This window comes from Carassius auratus, unplaced genomic scaffold, assembly GCF_003368295.1.
Source record: "Carassius auratus strain Wakin unplaced genomic scaffold, ASM336829v1 scaf_tig00036691, whole genome shotgun sequence".
NCBI lineage: Eukaryota > Metazoa > Chordata > Actinopteri > Cypriniformes > Cyprinidae > Carassius > Carassius auratus.
In genome coordinates, this window is record NW_020526331.1 from 41,600 (window position 1) to 64,166 (window position 22,567).

A 22,567-nucleotide genomic window follows, 5' to 3' on the forward strand; every position below is an offset into this window, starting at 1 on the left:
CACTTTTTAAATAACTTTTGTCAGTAAATATACATATAAATATACATTTGTTTTATTTTCTTGAGCAAAAAAAAACAAAAACAATGAATACACAACATTTTTATATATATAGTATGTAAAGTATGTTTAATAATGTTTTATTGCCATATTTATAAAATAGCTAGGCTTAAATGGACACTTGCAATTTAAAAATAATTTAATTTACTCTTTGTTTTTGTTTTTTATGTCAAAAACATGTTAAATGAGTACTTTATTGGAAAGTTATTCAGATGTCTCTAAAAACCATGGAAAACGTGTTGTGTTTTTTTTTTTTTTTTTTTTTTTTTTTTGGCTGGCTTAATAGGGACGCTACCTGATTTCTGTTTCCTAGTTGCACAGAATAGAACCGCACAAATTGTTTTGTTCCTATGTATGTGTAAGAGTGACATTTACAACACAGCTGGAGGGGTGACCGCTTACATGTGCCTCACCTGGCAAATAAGGTGTGTAATTGCTGTTTGTCCGCTGCTTGGCCCACTCGCCATAAACAAAGAAAGAGTAAAGGTCAGAGCCTGCTGCATTCTATTGGCTGGAGCTGGTCACATGGCCTCTGGTCCGCACATGCAGTGATGGGAAGATATATAGGTTGCAGTCTGTAGAGTGAACAGTGTTATATAGCTCTATGTTTCTCCATGGCAGGAGGATGACCTGGAAACAGACGTGAACAAGCTGCGTCCCCGACCAGAGCCCGACCGGCCCCTAGAGCAGCTGGGCCAATATGTGCGCCTCTGCCCTGAGCTGCACCATGACTTCCAGGTGAATGTCTTTGCCTTCTGTAGCAGGCAAAACACAGCATTGCATCTCCATTCTTACATCAACAGAAGTTACAGATTTCCATTTAGGTTCCAATGATAGCGTTTGTGACAAATTTTCCTCGTTTTCTTAAAAAAAAAAAAAAAATGGAAGTTACAATGAGGCTCTTACAAGTGAAGTACAAGAGAACAATTAATGCATTCTAAAATGAATTCAGTTTCTGTCATAACTTGTGCATTTGAATTGTACAGCTATTTTAGAGGTTATGCAGTTATGGCAATGAAGATCAAATTTTGTATAACTTTACATTGAAAACCTTAGGAAGTGATTAGGAAAGCAACTAAATCAAATGCATATTAATTAAAAAATGAATTAATGGTTTATTTTATTAAACTTCAGATGCATATTGTAAGTGCCTCACTATGGTTTACCAATAAATAAATAAATATATATTTATTTTTTATCCATTTTTTTTCATCTTAATCCTATTCCATTATCATTTATAGCACAATTTGTTTATACACTTATTTGCAAGGGATTTTTTTTGTCTTGTTGTCTCTGTCTACTGGAAGCTTAAACAAATTCCTTGTACGCGCAAGCATACTTGCCAATAAAACTCTTTCTGATTCATATATATATATATGTGTGTGTGTGTGTGTGTATATATATATATATATATATATATATATATATATATATATATATATATATATATATATATATATATATACACAAAAGAGAAGGGCATGTGGAAATTAATTTGTGGTGATAATGAACACTGTTATGAATAAAGTCGATTTATATTGACATAAACCCGCATTATTCTTTTAATGCATAACTTCAAGAAGATGATGTCAACATGAAATGCTATTGGTTTTTCTTTAAAACAGCATAGCTGATAATTCATGCACAATAAGACCATGCATTAAGAATGTAAATGGGGTGAATTTTGATTTCATGTTGACTTTAATCTGCTCTGGAGAAATATTTCAAAGAGGGTTTTTTTGAGACCGTCAGCATCTCTGGGGTTTAGTTGTTGCAGCCAGGCGTGAAAGTTACAAGTGTACTGCTCTTAATGGCAGACACCCAGGATAAAGTTTATATGAAGTGTCTCTAAGTGCACTTGGGGTGAATATGGACCTTGTGTGGAAGCAGTAAGAGATTTTGATGGGAACAGTGTGTGCTGTAATACCTACTGCTATTGCACCACTATACAACTTAAGAGCACAACAGGGACACGGCTTCTTCTGAAAATTACCTCATTATGCTTTAAAAAAATCTGACACTAGTGCTTTGGCTCCTTACAATGGCGGCATGTATGCATCACTCTTCATATTAATAGAGTGATCTTGTTCCGGTTTTTGCTGACCTGAAGAATTCTGGGGAAGAATGAGGAACATCTTGTTGGCAGAATATCCACTGGAAATGATTCATCTGATCTCTCAGAGATCGCAATAATTATGTGTTATCTTTTCACTTATTAATCAAAGAAAAAAATGTGTGTTCATATTTACATTGTTTTCAAACATTCAACAAAATATTGACAATAAAAAATAAAATAAATATATATATATTATTTATGTATTTATTTATTTATGTATTTATGTATTTATTAATTAATTATTATTACAGTTTGGTATAGGCCAGGGCTTAACAGTTTAAATTCTCATTACATGCGTATATTATTTTATATTATATTATATTTGGGAATTTAGATTCTCATTTATGCTTAGGTTTTATATAAGTTTTATACGTTTTTAGATCGATAGATAGATAGAGATTGTTTTTTTTTAAGGTCATTCTACATTTACATAAAATTATGGAAACGCATTATAGTGATCTTGGAATTGTGTAAAAAAAATTCTAAATACATTGAAAATGTTTCTTTTTAGATTTATTTTATTTTAATATTTTTTTTTATATAGTTTGTCTTAATTTCGCCTTTTGGAGTTTTTGAACTTAAATCCTAAATCAATGTATGAAAAATGATAAAACAATATCAAACTATTTTAAAAGGTTGTTTCAGAATATCTGGAGATTTTACCCTTCTGGTATTAACCCTGCTGCGGGTCAGCCGACCGTAGGGCCATTGACAGAAATGAATGATGACATTTCAAGTTCCATAATATGTTCAGTGTGACTCTTCATTTTAAATGTGTCACCACCCCTCCCATCACGAGCCACTGCTATGGTCTTGATTGACGGCTCCACTCGCAGCACAATTACACGCCTGCGGCTGTCTTGCACAAATCCCTGCGTGGCTGCTTTTAGCATGCGGATGAGTTCAAACTAATAGAAATGTCAACACACCTCCGGTTCATCAACGTTCAACTCCCTCCTTATTCAGACGCTGCCACTATTGTAATTTAAATCATATAGCATGATGTACTACTGCTGTTAAAAAGCGTCTTTTCTTTGGTTCATTTCCTCCTTCACGTATTGATGTTATAATTCAGGTCTCCAAAAGAAATGACGAGCTACTAATTCACTTTTTCATTTCAATTTAACATTTTTAAAATCAATTATGTTTGCAAATTCTAGACATAAAGGCCAAGCAATTCCTGGAAACACATGATTCTTCCTCATAATGACAGGTTATTAGGAATGGTTCACCCAAAATTGAATTTGATGTATTTGTCCAATTGATATGCACAATTAATTTTGTTTAATACTACAGCTCGTTTAGATATTTGAATATACATCAATCATTATACATGATATTTTTTGTGGTTTCAGGACAATACTTTTTTGTTTTATTTCATAAATTTTTATTTTTAGTGATTGCTAACCCTAGTGTTGAACAACCAAATTTGAAAACCTGTAATTGATTCTAATATGCATGAATCTGAATGTTCATTATGCGATTTTATATTGTTTTCTTTTGGTCTCAGCTTAATCAATCAAACCATACTGTCCATAGCCCCCTTCTCTGAACGTGTCTTTGATGTATTTCTCCCATTATCATTAAATACCACTGTGATCTTGAGACGCTGTGACTGGATTGGATGCAGGGGTTGTAATCACATTGCTGCATTATGCATGCTGTGTAAAATACCAAGATGAGAAGAATTTACAGCAGGACATTCATGCCAATCAGTTCCCTACTATTAATCTTGCATGACTACGATGCTGCACCTGTAATTCGGGCCAAAACAAAGGCCATAATTAAATGGTTTCAATTCATCGTGTCATGCTAGGATTCAGAAGAAGAGAACATAGGTAAAACTGCAGAGCTGTCAAAAATATTTCAGGCTAGATAAAGGGTTGAGTTGTGAAACAGAAGCCTGAGAAAGCGAGATTGGCACGGTGCTTGCGCTCTCAGAGGGAGGAACAGAAGGGTCCCTTCCCCTGAGGACTCGCCTCGGGATAACATGTTTCCCTTTGATCTCCAACGCTTTGTGTGATACTGTACAGGACAGCCAGGAGTTGAAAATTAGATGTGCATTTCATTCACCATGACACCAACATCCTAGTTCCTCCGCTGACTAAGCCCAAGACTCAATATGATTATGAGTCTTTTTGTTTTGTTCCCGCCACAGTTCCTTAGTCAAGGCCTCTGTGTAGTGTAATTGACCATTTCGTTTAGTTTCCAATTGCGAAAGCGATCGGGCATGGAGTTTGCTTTGTTTCTTCTCAATAGGTAACTAACACCATGGCCACAACAGCTAAAGTCTGTCTACACTGGGTGCGACAAATCAACTGTTGAAAATCTTTTGACATTTGTGTCAATATGTCATAAATGGAACGCAGCAGTTTTCTGTCAGGGATTTGTTGTCGTGCTATATATGTATATATAATCCATAGATACGTATATATATCTATGGTGTAGACTGCATCACTGATTATAACAAGTTCTAGAGTATTTTGTCATGTCACGCCACTTGCGTCTGGTGTAGACATGGTGTAACATTGGTTTTGCTTTGTTTCACAAAACTAATCGTTGCCTGGGTTGTGTACGTATGTGTGGGGCAGAGCTATCAAAACAGGGGCCAAGACCCTTTTGGGGTAGAAACAAAAGTCAACATTGTCTACCAGAAATCGCTTACCCCACCTTTAAGCCTTAAGGCTGTGATCGGAGGGTTCATGAGTTCTGAATGGCCACAGATGCCCTTGAGCTCACCTCTACAAAAATGGTGAAACTAATTTTCAAATAGACGTTCTCTTTATTAACAGACCACATATTTGAAGTCTAAATAAGTACATTCTCGACATTCTGTGCACAAAAACAGTATTATTTGAAAATTTGGGCATCTGCCATTACACTCGCTGTTTGAAAAACCACAAGTAGAGTAATGCAAATGGTGAAATGGGTGAAGTGCTGTTATCACTAGAACATCGCATGCCTGGAAAAAGGTTCCTGGCTATTCAGATTTGATGACCAAAAAGAACTGTTGTAAAAAACATAATACAAAATGTGTAATTACATCGTAATTGAGAATTAAAATCCACTAAATCAATGCAATAGCTTCCGTGTAAATACTTTTAAAATATCTTTTTATAAGAATAGCTTGACTGTAGTTTAAGTACTCTTTCCAGAATTGTTCACAGTGCATGTGGCAACTCAAATCAGATTCTGTGCATTTTCCCAAAAGTGTCACAATTGCGCTAATTTATCTATTATTTTTCGTGCTGATTTCAAAAACGTCAGGCATGAGTAGCTTTTAATGGTTGGTGGATTGGGTAATTGAATTGACCTCAAACAGATCCGTTCGTTCCCTTTGCGAATTGAATCTCTTCTTTTTCCCTCTCACCCACTTGTAGGAGCAACCGAGCACACGTTCCCCGAGTCCCACTCCCAGAGCTCATCAAAAGGGCCGTTGTACTTGTCTGTATCAAGTTCATGATTAAAATAAGTCTTTGAAAGAAACATCTCGGTGCTGCTACATTGTTTAAGTGTTATTTGTGGTTTTGAAAAACGAATATGACAAAGCGAGCCCCCTGAGATCCAATATACAGCCTGAGACGTTTTTATACAGCAAAGGTTCATTTATATTAATGCATCCCCTGCTATTGGTATTCATGGAAGTTGTGGCGTCTTTGTGCTTACACATATTTTTAGGAGTGTGAAGAAGGGAAAAAAGTGAAATGCAAAGCAATAGCATAGGGTGCAGTACTAAAGTTTTGTATCTAACAAATTCACTTTGATGGTGTACAGTTTATGTGCACTGCGGCGAAGATCAGAGAAAACATGGGACGGCGTTCAGAAACTAAGATCTTCCATAGGGATGTGAGCGCAGATGATGGAAGCTTTTATCAACACGATATGTGCAGAATTTCCCCTAGTCAGCACATCATGTCTATCTTGTTTCTTGGACATTCGCGTTTTTCACCTTTGGGAAGAGCCTGGGAATTGGACCATGGGTCTTTTTCCTCACTAAATTTATGGAAATGCATGAGGCGTGAGCTTAAATTGTTATTTGGTTCCTCTAAAAGCAGCCAGGACCCTTGGCTATTTTGATACAGTTCATTTTATGCCTGTCAAAGACTGTAATTGGCCGATCCTATTTGCTGTCAGTATCACCCTTTTGAAGTCAATAGAAAGCTGGAAGTGATGTGCACCACTTTGGGCTGCATCCTCAAAACAATTCCTTATCCTTTTTTGGCTTTTCTCCCTCAATAGTCTCTAAAAAAATGCTTTCATTTCCTACACAGTTTATTTCGGGTTGTTATTCTGCAGTGCAGCACTGAGCGGTTCACGGTGCCAGGGGGAAAACAGGATATCTTGTGGGTGATGTTTACTGTAATCTTTGTCTCCTTTTTTTTTTTTGCCGTTTTTCTCCTACACCTTTGATTTTGAAAGTTGCTGATGTGGCTGAAAGCGTAGAGAGCTGACATCTGTGGATGCTCTGAATTTTTTTCCCCCCTGAAAATCAACATTAGCTTTGCAGCTTCTCTCTAACAATCATGTCTTTTAGGATTTGGACTCCAGCTCTGAGGTCGATGAAAGCTCAGACGATGACAGCACTCTGATGGGAGATTTGCAAGACGAGACACCGAGTGACCAGAGAGGCTACGAGCTGCCCTCCGACAGAAATGAACACCACCTCCAGACGAGCGACTTCAATAAGCATTATCTCAATTGCTCTAGGAAAGGCCGAAAAGGCCACTCTAGTATAGTGGACAGGCTTCTGGAGAAGTACGGGATCTGCATTCCCAACCATGATCCACGTCTCTATGCCGCCACTGCAGCCAATACAAAGTCTATAGCCGGATACTCCATTCTAGCCTTCCCTGACTTCTGGGGACACCTGCCCCCACAAGAGCAAGAGCCCATGGCTAAAAGACCACCACATGTGCAAAGGTGAGAAATCAAGTCTTTCATTTCAGTTTTGTTCTTCTCAAGGAACAGGGTGGATGGATTGTCTAACATTTAAGGTTCTAACGACAATGATCCTTTTTTTTTTTTTTTTTTTTTTTTTTTTACAAATGATTATCATTATCAAAATAAACGTGTTTTTATAATGTTATAAACTTATTTTTGGTGTTTTTTCCGCCATTGAAAATTACATTGCATCATGTTACCAAGTTAAAAAAAAAATATTCATGTTACCACAGATAAAATTGCGCCGGGATATTAGAACACTTCCCTGATTTATCCCATGTCACAGATAACAAAACATATATACAAAGAGTTTTCTGTTGCAAGGTTGCATTCAATTTATCAAATGCATAAAATTTGCACAGCATTCTTCTAAACAGCTATGAGACTGCATCGCAATACCAATTGTGATTAAACATAAAGGAGCTCTCTGTTTACCCGTGATCACATTTAATATTCAATATTAAAAGATTTAAGAAGACATTTGCTTTGAGAGACAAATCTGGGTAGAATTACTCTAGTGTTTTGTTGCTCATAAAAACTGTGCCATTAGAGACTGTTACAAGAAAACAATAGAAAACTGTTTGATTCCAAAAAGACGCTTTCAGAACATGGCTAAAGATGGCTTAATTTGTGCTTTCGCTTTTGTCTTTAGTTTTAGTTTTTGTCGCAAATTCTATGTTCCATATTCCAGCATGTTTTCAACCTTTTAGCTGCTTGTGGTAAATTTGCATGCTGAGATTGCCAGAAAGAAATAATACAAATATTAGACTTCATTTATAAGCTGATTTGCCTCTAAATCAGATCATGTGGATGCAATCTGAGGCCTATTCTCCATCCTTGCTTACACATTGTCAAATGCAAATGATTGTAAATACTTTCTGCACCGAGTCATTAAACTCACTGTAAGTGCACATTAAATTCATTAAAATATTCCTTTTCGAGTTAAACTCTCTTGCCTTAAGTGAGTCGTTCTGCTTTTGCTGGTTGCTTTGCTCTACAGACACCCAAAGACACTTTTCTCCTGAGGAAAAGCCCTTAAATCTATCTCTAATTATGGTAGCCCCCTTCGGAAAACTTGTATTTGCCGAAACTTTCTTCAATGTGGAAGGGAGAGATTAAAGGAAATAGACATTTATGTCAGTCAGTTCTCTAGTTTATTGCGTTTCCTCAAGAGTAAGATTTATATGGGTTCTTTTGTTGTTATTTTAACTTAAAAGTAGTTTTTGAGGTTTAAAAAGAAAGTGTCAGACAGCCAGTGACATTTAGAAAAAAAAGTGACAGTTTTAATTCCACAAATTGCTTCCTACTCGCACATTAACTGTAGAGAATTCGGAAACATTTGGCGTCCTAAGATGTTCATTAAAAAAAAACAAAAAAACATTTTTATATATATATATATATATATATATATATATATATATATATATATATATATATATATATATATATATATATATATTTATATATTTATATATTTATATTAGGGCCGGGACTCGATAAAAAAAAAAATCAAATTAGTTAGAGGCTTTGTAATTAATTAATCGAAATTAATCGCATTTTAATCGCATATAAATATTTGACCTGAGAACAGTGAGAAGTAATTTTTTTTCACATGGATTTATAGTATACCATTGAATAATGACTGAATACATAAGCTTAAGCAACAAAATATTGTTTATTTTTGTTCAACCAAGTCTAGCAGTGCAATTTTTGCCATTAAGTGTAGCAATAGCATATTTAGAAACAATTTAGAAATAGTACATTTCAGAAATTCAGGAAGCTTATAGGTGCTGGAACCTTCTGTAAAGTGTTAAGTAAAACACAATACTGTCAATTACATTCAGAACATTGGAAACACTGACTATTAGAAAACATCTCTCTGTTGCTTCAGAGGCCATAACATACTAAGTCCAACTCTCAATAACCTTGGCCAAAACAATAAAGAGTTCAACATAAACTGTTGCACCAACAAAATAATACCTAGTTCAACATAAAGTGTAAAGTCCACGCTAGCTGCTATATGTTTTGCGGTGAGGTGATACTTGAGGCTCGATGTGCTGCGTTGATATGTGAACGCTAGTTGGTGCTCCAGGATAATCGGTCCGCCGAAACTCATCCAGTGAGAAACGTTCCGCGGTGCAAAAATAAGTTATTAAAAATGCGGGAATTTTTTTCTGTAATTAATTAATCTTAGTTAACGCCTTATTTTTTGTGTAATTAATTAATCTCAATTAACGCGTTAAAGTCCCGGCCCTAATTTATATATATATATATATATATATATATATATATATATATATATGTATATATGTATGTATATATATATATATATATATATATATATATATATATATGTGTGTGTGTATATATATATATATGTATATATGTATATATATATACATTATGAACATTATATATTTACGCGTTTAAAACGTATGCCTGACGCATCATTTTGATGATATTTGGAGGAAAATGGTTCATCATAATGCCTTTTCTACCCTTCGTGATGTTCTATGTTCAGAATTTAACATTAATGAAAGACACAATGCCTGTTTGTCTTATTGTTTTCTAGTTCTTCCTATGAAGTAAACAGTATGATGGGAGTGCTCTCGGTTTATTGCCAGCCACGGCGGACTGTTAACTTTGTTTTTGCTCATTCATTCAACCCCATTATCATCTGAAATTTGCTCTCTGGATTGGAGCGTCCACAAAGATTGCCCCCCTCCCCCCTATTTTACATTGTGCTTATTCGCTTCGGGAGAAAGGCCTTATTATTATTGTTTATTGGCAAAAAAGAAATAATGCACACAAACAAACATCCAGGAAAATTAGCCAATTAGCATCATACAGGGCAAAAAGTATGAGGCACCATAGGTTCGATTTGAAAATGGCATCATCCAAACAGAGTTGAGAATGACCCTCCAATATTAGTGCTTTAGGTTAGACGTCTGCATATTATTTCGCCATGACCGCTTAATACATGTAATATAGCTGATAGCTTTGCTCATCACGCATTATGTTAAAGTAATATCTAATGATAAGTTCTGTGTAATAAAGTAGAATGACGCATGAAAAAAGTATTGAACCCATGAAGAAAGCGAGGTGCAAAAAGACACGGAAAGCCAAGACACAAGCAGAAATCTATCAGTAATTAGAAAGCAATCCTGCCCCTTGCAAATGGAAATTAATATTAGTTGGTTCAGTTCCATATGATGGCCTATATAAAGGTGTCTCATGACCAACGTGTCACACAAGAAACATTTCATTATGGGTAAATGCAAAGAGCTTTCTCAAGAGCTTCACAGCCTTGTTGTTGCGAAATACTATACTTCCGAATGTTCCATGAGCAACCAGAAGTGGACAATCCAGAAGTGGAAAGAACACCATTCATTCATCACTCATTTAGAATGCTCCGTAATATTAGACATCGTTAACCATCTTTACCATTGTTATTGCATGGGAGAGTCACTGAATTGTGGAATCATTGTACAATGAACTGGATTCATGAATGAATTGTTGAGGCTGGTCTTGGGATTTGAATCAATTGAAAAGATTTGAATCAAAACAAGGATTCTCATACATGTGGTTAATTTGACCTAATCTAGTTTCCTCATTTATTAGCATCTAACCCTAAACCTAACCCTAACCCTAAGGGCTAGTTCACCCGGAAAAGAGAATTCATTAATTACTCCCCCCTTATGTCGCTCCAAACCCAGAGTACTGACTACATATACACAGATTTTGTAAAAAATGTATTTAAAAAAGAAATATTAAAAGAAATGTTTTCATTTATAAATTGAGTTTTACTTTTGGAAACCAAAGCTGTCGCTAATTGATAGTTTATTTATTTATTTTTCAATATTCCAGAAAGAAAGTTTTCGAAGACATCCAGCGTCTCATCTGTCCAGAGGACATCATCAACAAGGTTGTTTTTGACATGGACGATCACAGGTAAAATGCTGCGATTTTATTAGATTTTTTTTTCCTGATAAAGCATTTTCATTAAATCCTAACATCAGTGGCATGGCAACCATTTAGATGCTACAATGAGAAATTAAGTCCATCAAGTGTCTCTGATGGATCTTAATGGATCTTTCACATGCTTGCTGAATATACAACAGTCACAGTCAGAACGAGAAAGATCTTCAATGCAGCCTTAAAACTTATTTTTAAAAGCTCTAAAATTGCAGCAATTACAATAAAACCTTAAAAAGGGTAATAGAGGTAAAAATGCCTTTCTAGGAACAATCTTACTGTGACTGGTTTCGATCATACGGTTCCTCAGCTTGTGTGTGTTTATCCAGTCAAGCCTGGTTTGATGTGACTACCTCTGTCAGGGGCATTCTGGGTGATAAACCCTTGAATGGACAGTGTCTCTCTGCTTGCCCTGATGCTGATGGACAGCTTGTCGTTTACCGTTATGTAGTTTGTGGGTTGCAGCAGGTTGGCGATACTGAACTGTGCGCCTCTATCATATGGACAGTGTTCTGCACTCATCTTCTGTATCATTTGCAGTGTGGCTGGAATGTATTGATGCAAACGGTGCAGAATGAATGATTTAGCCAGGATGGTGGTTAGTAGTGTGAATCAATATGTATAGGACAAGTACGGAGATAATTCACTTGTTTAAGCTAATGTGACAGTATGTGGAGCATGCTCAATCAGCACAGCTGTCCAAAAATGTGTCTCTCTCGCTCTCTTCTGTTCTTCTCTGCTTTCTGTGTATTAGCCTTCTCCAGTCAATCGTATTTCTCCTTTCTCTTCCTTCCTGGCTTTTTGTTTTTTTCTTTCTTCCTTACTTCCAATGCTCATTTTGGTTCTTGTTTTTCCCTTTTCCTTCCTTTGTTGCTGTCTTTTTTTCCCTTTATTTTTTTCTTGTTTTTCCTTTCATTCCTTCCTTCCTTCATATGTTTAGTTTGGTTTCTGTCTTTCCCTTTTTCCCTCCATTTTTGCTTTCTTCCTGTTTTTCCTTTCATTCCTTCCTTCGTTATGTTGTCTTTCTTCCTGTCTTTTCTTTTCCATCTTTCTTTATTTCCTTAATAAAGGTCTTCATTCTATTAATTCTATCATTTCCTTACTTCCTGTGTTAACACTGGTTCCTGTCATTCTCTTTTCCTTCCTTCCTTCCTTCCTTCTGTTGTCTTTCTACCTGTCTTTTTCATCTTTCTTTCTTTCCTTCTTCCTTATTTCTTCTATTATTATTATTAGGGCCGGGACTTTAACGCGTTAATTGAGATTAATTAATTACACAAAAAATAACGCGTTAACTAAGATTAATTAATTACAGAAAAAAAATTGCGCTTTTTTTTATAACTTATTTTTGCACTGCAGAACGTTTCTCACTGGATGAGTTTCGGCGGACCGATTATACTGGAGCACCAACTAGCGTTCACATATCAACGCAGCACATCGAGCCTCAAGTATCACCTCAACGCAAAACATATAGCAGCTAACGTGGACTTTACACTTTATGTTGAACTAGGTATTATTTTGTTTGTGCAACAGTTTATGTTGAACTCTTTATTGTTTTGGCCAAGGTTATTGAGAGCTGGACTTAGTATGTTATGGCCTCTGAAGCAACAGAGAGATGTTTTCTAATAGTCAGTGTTTCCAATGTTCTGAATGTAATTGACAGTATTGTGTTTTACTTAAAAAACACTTTACAGAAGGTTCCAGCACCTATAAGCTTCCTGAATTTCTGAAATGTACTATTTCTAAATTGTTTCTAAATATGCTATTGCTACACTTAATGGCAAAAATTGCACTGGTCTGCTAGACTTGGTTGAACAAAAATAAACAATATTTTGTTGCTTAAGCTTATGTATTCAGTCATTATTCAATGGTATACTATAAATCCATGTGAAAAAAAATTACTTCTCACTGTTCTCAGGTCAAATATTTATATGCGATTAAAATGCGATTCATTTCGATTAATTAATTACAAAGCCTCTAATTAATTAGATTATTAATTTAAATTAATTATTTTTTTTTTAATCGAGTCCCGGCCCTAATTATTATTTTTATTGTATTTCCTTAATTTCTGTGTTTGCATTGGTTCTTGTCTTTTTCCTTCCTTCCTTCCATCCTTTCATTCTTTTTTTTTTTACCTCCTGTGTTCACTTTGGGTTCTGTCATTCACATTTCCTTTCTTTCTTTCTTTCTTTCTTTCCACAGTCCACAGTGTTCCCCCGATATGTGTCCCAGTTCCCTTCACTTCTTCTCCAAATTTGAGAGCGGGAATCTGCGAAAAGCCATTCAGGTCCGCAGGTGAGACTCTTTCATTACAATACAGCACACGTACACAAGAACACACACGCACACACGCACGCGCAAACATGTACTGCAGACAGCTCGCCGAGTGCCCTTGGGCCTCATTTGTTGTGCATTCGCAATCACTCTCGCTCTCTCTCTCTCTCTCTCTCATTCTTATGTTTCCACTCTTTCAGCAAACCTGTCTCGTCAACGCATGCAAGATCAAATCAAAGAACCTGTCTACAGAGCAGTTCCGATGCGCTTAAATAAAAGAGCCAACGTTATATTTTTCCAAATGAAATGTGGCGGCGTAACCACAGATAGGGATGGAGTGAGAGAATTCTCTCTGTCGTTTACGTAACACGTTTCTCAGTCTCTCTCTCTCTCTCATTACATCTCTCCCATCTTCTCTTACTCCCACTGATTTTCTCCTGTCTGTCTCTCTTTTGCACTCTCTCTTAGTCATGAATATGATTTGATTCTCAATGCTGATGTCAACTCCTCTGCATTTTGTCAATGGTTCTATTTTGAAGTCAGCGGCATGGTGGCCGGCGTGCCTTATCGTTTCAACATTATCAATTGTGAGAAGGGAAACAGCCAGTATAACTATGGTAAGCCATACAGTAGCAACTACTTTAAAGCCATGTGATTTACACAAGTAGGACAACATCCTGTTCTTGGATCAGCGCATAATGTTACAGGAACCAGAGTTACTATACTTCAGATCACCCCAGATTGATCCAGGAGCATGTTCCACTTGTGTAAATAATGTGTTGGTTGCATGAGGGTTATAATATATATATTTTTTTTACCTCCTACCAAGATTGAAGATGTATGTTCTTCGATTGTTGTAGATGGCTTTGATTTTGACACAACCATCTTCTCTCAAAAGAAATCTATTTCCCCACCGGCACCAGCACAGCCAGCTTAAGAAGATGCCACAGTGGTAGCAGCTAAATCATATCTTAGCCTCGCATTGCTCTCAGACGCAGCGGTGGGCCCGAGCAGCTCTTAAATCTGACACCAGCCGTATATCCCAGAAAAATACAGTACTTCGGCATTTCTGAGTTCCTCCCCCGATAAAGTGTTTTCAATGGCCCTTGACTGCCTTTTCCTCATTTTGGTGTGCAGCTGGGCATTATAATAGACTCGTGCTGCCCTAAAGTCAGTGTTTTATGTCTCTATATTAAATGAGATGTCCTTTACTTTTGACCTTATTTGAGTTTGAGTAAAACTTAGTCCCAACAAACATCTACTTTGAAGGGAATGCATTTTAGGGCACCCTTCTTCCTCTAGGAGTCAATGTTTTGGAGAAATTGAATTTATTTAAATAAATGTAAGCTGCTCATTTTAGCTTTCCTCATAAAAAATTGTTATAGTAATTACATTACTTACAATTAGTAAAATGAAAAATAAAAGTCCTGTATCAAGATTGCTTCTTGTGATTTACTAAATAAAATCATTCTTTATAAGGTAAAGAACATTCTGTGAAAATATAACTTTGATATATTTAATATTGACTGAATAAAGCCATATTAAAGATTGAAATCATAGTGAAATTAATAGTCAAAAATACATTTTAATGCTTGTTCTCTCATAATTAGTTTTTGAGCCTGGATTTTAAAGACAAAATAATTTTCATATAATAGAGAGAACTCTAAGCTTTCAAACTTTTTTTTGCAAACTGTAACTACTTATTTATTGAACTAAGTTTAGCCCCCCCGCCCACCCACCCCCCTGCCAATTTATATACATAATTTGCCTTGCTATATTAAAAACTCTTTGTGGTGTTGATGATTGATAATGTGGAAAAGCTAACAACCTGAATGCTTAGCAATTACAGAATGACCTGTTTGAGGTGGTTTATAACTGTATGATTGTGGGATGTTTCAGGCATGCAGCCTGTGCTGTATTCTGTGAGGGATGCGCTGGAGGGCAGACCACACTGGGTGAGAACAGGCTCTGAAATCTGCTATTACAGGTACTTCACTTCAGCTCTTTACATTTACGCTCACATTCATCACTCTGCCTTGTTTTACTGTGCTTTTTCTCTATGCATTCTACTCTTTAGACAAGACATTGCACATAAGCCTATAGAATCTAAGTGTGCTTTTGACTTCCACAGAAATCATTTCTGCGCTAGAAGAGGTCAAAAAAGTTCTTTCTACACGCTGACATTCACGGTGACCTTTCATCACGAAGATGACGTGTGCTACTTGGCCTACCACTACCCTTATACCTACACCACCCTTCAGGTGCTTGACATGAGCCACTTTGTGTGTGTGTGTATATATAATAATAATAAATATCTAATATAATAAATATAATATTTATGTATTATGGTACATATACTTATTGTAAATTATGAAGGCAGCAGGTTTAATTAAAATATAATGTAGGTTAATTAAAAAGACAATATAATAATATGGAACAGTGTATATTTATCACAGTTTTTCAGCTGACTGAGGTAAATAAAAGCCATTATATGAGTAATGCTGCATATCAGTAAGTTGTGCTGTTTCTTTTAACATACTTTATGGTTTTAATTCATGTTTATTGGGCTGTAAGTATAGTAGTAAAGAAGAAGAGATCAGTTCATGTGCAACAGAGATCTGTCACTGAAGATCATCAAAACCACATTTATTTTGTGAATTATGCAAATTAACAGAATTTAAAAGCTAAGACTGTTTCATATCAAAAATAACAAAGCAATTTGCAATTAATTGATGACAGGGACACTAAAAATAATGTTTCGTGCAAGTTTTGTTTCCACATCAACTGAAAAGATACTAAAATATATCTGTTCATCAAAATGAAGAAATTAATATTGTCAAATCAGCCACAAAGTCCACACAGATGACATATTTGTTTGCCTGGTGTAGCTTAATGACGTTAATTAAGCTTCACTTTTAAAAACACCACCATTTTGGTCAATAATTGAATAAAAAAATTAAATAAAAAAAATATTTACAATTTTTCTCTAGACCCATTTGAGAATGTTGGAGAAGTCTGTAGACCCAGAGAAAGTTTTCTTCAGGCAACAAAACCTCTGTGACACGCTGGCAGGAAACTCCTGCTCCTTAGTCACGATCACAGCCTGCCCCACTTCCAGAGCCTGGAAACATCTGCACCAGCTGCGTAAGTCTGACACTAAAACTCGCAATGAGACAGATTTATGCTCTTGTGTGTCGACACACCTGTGAACTGAGCGTCTGATGCTGCTTTGGGTTTGTATTCAGCAGTGAATCTGTGTGTGTGTGTGTGTGTGTGCGCGCGTGCTCGTACAGTCTGGCAGATCTTCAAGGCACTCTGAGCATCTGAGCTTTGACACCTCCTGTCAGAGGAGGAGTTGAGGAGCTTCAGTGTGTGTGTGTGGGTGGGTGGGAGGATGTATGTGGGGAGGACACCGTTGGATGGGATGACAGTGTTTGAATCACTACCTGAAGCATATGTTATGTCAGGAGACAAAAAGTTAAAAGAGCTAGGAGAGCACATATGGATTGAGAGTGTCAGTTTTTTTGTTTTTTGGTAGTTGCTTCAAAGGCAACATGAAATCAAAAACGTAGCCTTTTAACTTATACTCTTGTCTTTTTGTTTGATTTGTCATTGTATATATATATATATATATATATATATATTTTTTTTTTATGTATGTATGTGTGTGTGTTCATAATGTCACTTGTATAATATCTCTATGGAAAGCGAGTAAAATAAAATGAAAATGTATGTTAATTAAGAGGAGTAAAATATTTATTCATTTATTAATAATTTTTTTTGTTTGTTTCATTCTGAGGATCCAAAAATGTGTTGTTGGTGGTGATGTTTTTTATGAAAATTAATACAAAGTAATTATTTATTTTATTAATTTTTCTGTCATTAGTATTTGTTTGTTTTAAGGCACTCAGATCTTATGTTTCAAATCTTAAGTTAATAAATGAAGTTCTTAAATCAATTTTTATTTTTTTTTATTTTTTTTAAGTTAAATGAATTGATCGTCTTTTTGCCTTGATTAGATAAATCAAGGTGTAAACAGACACACAGACGCTCAAACAGTCATGTGCAGTGATACAGATCACATAAAGCACATTTATGAAGCATCTAGCAAAAGCTCTTGGTTGTTCCCGTCTTGAAGCGGTACTCACACCCGCTCTTGCATTAGTGCTGACAGGTGTGACTGTCAACTGCAGAGATAGATGTCTCAGACTGAAGGAAGATCTAGAGGGACATGTTGGGACATGCTGACCCAGCTGTGGGCCACTTCCACTGGGTAGCACGGTGCTCACCAAACCCTAGGCTCCTGATGAATATGGAGGTGAGACATCTGCAGCTTGATCCCTATAGACTGACACAGAGCATCTGGCTCAGCTAGAGGTAGAGGGACGGCCGTTCCGTTCAACCGCCTGCTGACAGTCCCCAAGACACTCCGACATACTGCAAAGTGACCTACTGATAATTTCCAGTGACTGTCTTATACAGTGATCTGTCCGCTAACTGGAAACTTGTGCACTTGATCAAAGGCTGTCAGTTATTAGCTTGTTTAAATTAGCTACACCTGAACTCTCTCTGTGTGTGTGAGAGAGAGCACATTTGTGTATGTTAGTATAATCAAGACACATAATGGAAATACACACATGGACTTTATTCAGGAATTTAATGGCTAATTAAATCAGTGACATGGAAATGGCTTCCCGTAATTTTAATTCAGGCACTGCTTTAAATGTTTTAACAGCATTAGACTTTGAATATAGACTTTGACTCATATCATAGCATTTTAAAGCCTCTGGGACTATAGATCATTGTAATTTATTTTTTAGCAGATAGAGGTCTTTCCATTTTAACACCCTAATGATCTGCATATCTGTAATTATAAAATAAAAAATTCTAATGGAAACCATTGTTGGATTTACCGGTCAAATTAACATGTTGTATTATTGAAAGTGAAAGTGAAGTGAGGGGTGGCCAAGTATGGTGTCCATTACTCTGAATTTGTGCTCTGCATTGAAACCATCCAAGTGCACACACATTCTGTGAACACTTACCCGGAGCAGTGGGCAACCAACGCTGCGGTAACCGGGGAGCAGTTGGGGGATTGGGGCCTTGCTCATGGTTCTCACCTCAGTTGTGGTTTTGAAGGTTTATTTATTCACTATCGAACCAGCGACCTTCGGGTTCGATAGTGAACTCCCAGGTCTAACTCTCTATCCATTAGACTACGACTGCCCCAATAAATTATTGCAATTCTCATAAAAAAAAATAATAATAATTCCAATTAGGACAAAAGTAATTGACATTTTCTTGTGTTTACGACTTTATCTCACAATTATGGCTTTTTTAATTGATTTATTTTTGTCTTTTAATCTTGCATTTGCGACCAAGTTTTCACAAAAGCATAGTTTTTTATATATCCCAAGAATAACATTTTCACAGCTGTGACTTTGTGAGATTTTATACCTTATAATTTTAAAAATTATTCTCACAATTGTGACCATTTTTCATAACGTTTAATTTTATATCTCCTAATTATAACATTTCTGCAGTTGCAACTTTTTTTTTTGCTTAAACCGGATTTTTATACATAACAATTGCAACACTATTCTTGCGATTGTGATTGATTTTTGTATTGTTTTATTTTTTATATCTCACAGTTATAACATTACTTGCAATCGTGAATTTTTTTTTTCTAAGCGTGACTTTATATCAAAATTGTAGCATGGCTTCTCGAAATTATGACTTGCCAGCCTTTTTGGAAATATTTCTGCAAGACTGAAAGATACCTATGATACCTATACCTACGAATCACTGCAGTTTCCAGTTGAAATGAACACTAGAGGCAATAAAACTCTGACAACTTTTATCTCTTTTCAGAATGTATGATTTACAGGTCCACATTTTCGATTAATAAAATTCAATTTTTGCTCAAGTACATGAAGAATATTAGGTTATGACTTCAAGACTATTTTAATATGCTGCAAGATTTGAAAACTGAAATTTCTGAATGTTAGTCTCTCATATCCAGCTTCATCTGTATGGGTTTTTATAGGCAGTAGGTTTATTCAGTATTTCACGCAGTACAGAGATGCATTTGTCTTGAGAGGCAAAGAGCTCCGATACAAATCCCGTGAAATTACGGTTCAACAAACCATTCAAATCTGCATATACGGAAGTTCAAATGGAAAGGTTGCATTAATGCGTTTTTATATCCGTTTTGCATTTGTTAACACTATCGGGTAGGTTTAGGGTTTGCTTCGGTGTAGGGCATATTTCCAAAACGAATTAACTTTTAATAACAGTCCCCAGATATTTGAATTCTGATTATATGTGCCTATATTAACGTAATAAAAATGTTCCGGGATCACGTATTAAACCCGTGTTTTAGCACCGCTCACTCAACATTTCACTGTGAAACTGCCGTGAAACGTGGAGTAAGGTATGTGGGGTATGTGTCACAGAAATGGTACCTAGAGGCACGTGTTTTATGATAATGGGTTACTTTTTTCATAATTTCATAATTATTTTCCATAATCTTATTGTGGGTTTCCATATTTGAGACACATAACAGGTTAACATGGCACAACATCAAGTACAATTCAATCTCAATAGAATACTGTACATATTGTTATTTTCGTTGATAATAAAACCAAATAAGTGAGCTGTATCTTGTAAGAGGCCAAATCACCAGAATGCTGGTATGATGTTTGTCAATTAATGCATAGAATACATTCGAAAATGTAACAAAAATAATTCTTAAATTCACAAATTAATTACAGTTCTATCCAAACGTACAGTCCAACAAATTTGAAGAAACTGGTTTTCCCATGAGCTGACACACAATAGCGTTGTGACAGCCATTGCAGCAGTCAAACACAGCCTCACCACAGTCAGCAGCATCCAGCGAGATTCACGTGGCTCTGTGTAAACATCAAGCCCGAAACACACACACTCTCACACACAGGGCACCTCATCCATCCGTCATCGTCCTGCTGAGTATGTTGTCCCAGCTGACACCATGCCGAAACTTCACAGTGCATTTCATTAATCTGAACATCCGTGCAAAGAAACCTCCTCCAACAGGAAGAGGCCGTGTCAGTAAATCAGAGTCGCTAGTAGATGAATCGATTTCAGATAGTATAAGAATTTCTTCAACAAAGTGGGGTCTTTCATATTCCTAATATACATAAATCGTATAAAAAAAAAATAGTAAAAAAGAATATTGTTCTCTCTATTATGATCTGTTGATCATTTGTTCATTATTTAGTGTGTGCTATCTCTGTCTATCGTTTGTTCATTCTCTTTCTACTGTTCAGTCATTTGTTCATTTTTTCGTTGGTTCTGTTTATCATTAATTTATTCATTTTTTTCTATCTGTCTGTCTGTCATTCTATCGGTCTATATATCTGTCTGTCTGTCTTTCTATCTATATCTGTCTGTCGTTCTATTTCTATCTGTCGTTCTATCTATATCTGTGTCGTTCTATTTCTATATCTGTCTGTCTGTCTGTCGTTCTATTTCTATATCTGTCTGTCTGTCGTTCTATCTATGTCTGTCTGTCGTTCTATTTATATCTGTCTGTCTGTCGTTCTATCTATATCTGTCTGTCGTTCTATTTCTATCTGTCTGTCTGTCTGTCGTTCTATCTATATCTGTCTGTCGTTCTATTTCTATATCTGTCTGTCTGTCTGTCGTTCTATCTATATCTGTCTGTCGTTCTTTTTCTATCTGTCTGTCTGTCATTCTATCTATATCTGTCTGTCGTTCTATTTCTATCTGTCTGTCTGTCATTCTATCTATATCTGTCTGTCGTTCTATTTCAATGTCTGTCTGTCGTTTTATCTATATCTATTTGTCTGTCGTTCTGTCTGTCATTCCATTTCTATCAATCTGTCTGTCTATATCTGTCTGTCTATCTGTCTGTCTGTCATTCTATCTGTCTGTCTGTCTATCTGTCTGTCTGTCATTCTATCTATATCTATTTGTCTATCGTTCTGTTTCTATCTGTCTGTCTGTCTGTCGTTCTATCTATATCTGTCTGTCTGTCTGCCTGTCGTTCTATCTATATCTGTCTGTCTGTCGTTCTATGTCTGTCGTTCTATTTCTATCAATCTGTCTGTCTATATCTATCTGTCTGTCATTCTGTCTATCTGTCTATCTGTCTGTCTGTCTGTCGTTCTATCTGTCTGTTGTTCTATTTCTGTCAATCTGTCTATCTATATCCGTCTGTCTATCTGTCTGTCATTCTATCTATATCTGTCTTTTTGTCTGTTTGTCTGTCTATATCTATTGTTCTATTGTTTTATCTATCTGTTGTCCTTTCATTCTGTCGGTCTTTCTATCGTTCTATTGTTCAGGAGATTGTTTTTCATTTATTCTATCTGCCTATTGTTCTGTATCATTCTCTTTATCATCATTGTCTATTGTTCTTTCATTCTATCTCTTTCTAACGTTAGTTTGTTGTTTGTTCTTTTGTTCTATCTATCGTTCGTTTGGTCTGTCTGTCTGTTCTGATATCAGTCTCTCTATCCATCTGTCATCATTCTTTCTAGTGTTCTATTATTCTGTCCAATTTAAAGAAGACCCTGTAAACAATTTAAAATGAACATGCGTTTGAGTTTAACCCTGTCCTTGTGAACTGTACACATATGGCAGCACTCTATGGCAACAAACTCTGACGTTTACACTTTAATTAGCACATGGGGTTTAGCAGCGTTAGCACATGAGCTTTGCCTTTACACATAGTGGGATTTTCATAATCACTTTACAATTTCTCTCAGATGCAGGACTTGTGAGAACTCCCGTCCGCTGCATTATTGAATTAAAGGCTTCAGATATGATTAACCTTAATCATGGTGCCCCACATCAATCACTACAAACAAATTAAGCCGCTTTTATAACCCTGTAGTGATTATGAGGTGATGCAGGGTCACGGCTTGTTTCTGTGCATGTAAGAGAGAAGGACACTGGACATTGCTGTGGAATGAGGATGTGTTAATATGACGCATTAGACGAGCCGGGGCAGCTGTTGTTTAGTATTGAAGTTGTGCAGCTGACCAGTAGAACAATATGGATTAAAGTAGCAGCTATTGAACCGGATGAACTTAACGGCTTAATTTGCAGTTGGTATTTACACAACTCTCACAGACTTCTAATTAAACAAATCCCTTTGATTAGCTGTACCTGCAAACACAGCCAGCTTAATTTATATTT

The 22,567-nt window shown here is 36.0% G+C and overlaps 1 protein-coding gene across 1 annotated transcript in view; it reads left to right on the top strand.

Moving 5' to 3' along the window:
• The window catches only part of LOC113082681 (cytosolic carboxypeptidase 4-like), a 57,483-nt gene that overhangs the window by 26,743 nt on the left and 8,173 nt on the right, over positions 1-22,567 (top strand). The window contains exons 10-17 of the mRNA XM_026254224.1: positions 679-795; positions 6,708-7,093; positions 10,982-11,065; positions 13,289-13,381; positions 13,829-13,977; positions 15,260-15,347; positions 15,492-15,621; positions 16,351-16,504. Coding sequence (XP_026110009.1) covers positions 679-795; positions 6,708-7,093; positions 10,982-11,065; positions 13,289-13,381; positions 13,829-13,977; positions 15,260-15,347; positions 15,492-15,621; positions 16,351-16,504 — 1,201 coding nt within the window. The remainder of the gene's footprint in view (positions 1-678; positions 796-6,707; positions 7,094-10,981; positions 11,066-13,288; positions 13,382-13,828; positions 13,978-15,259; positions 15,348-15,491; positions 15,622-16,350; positions 16,505-22,567) is intronic.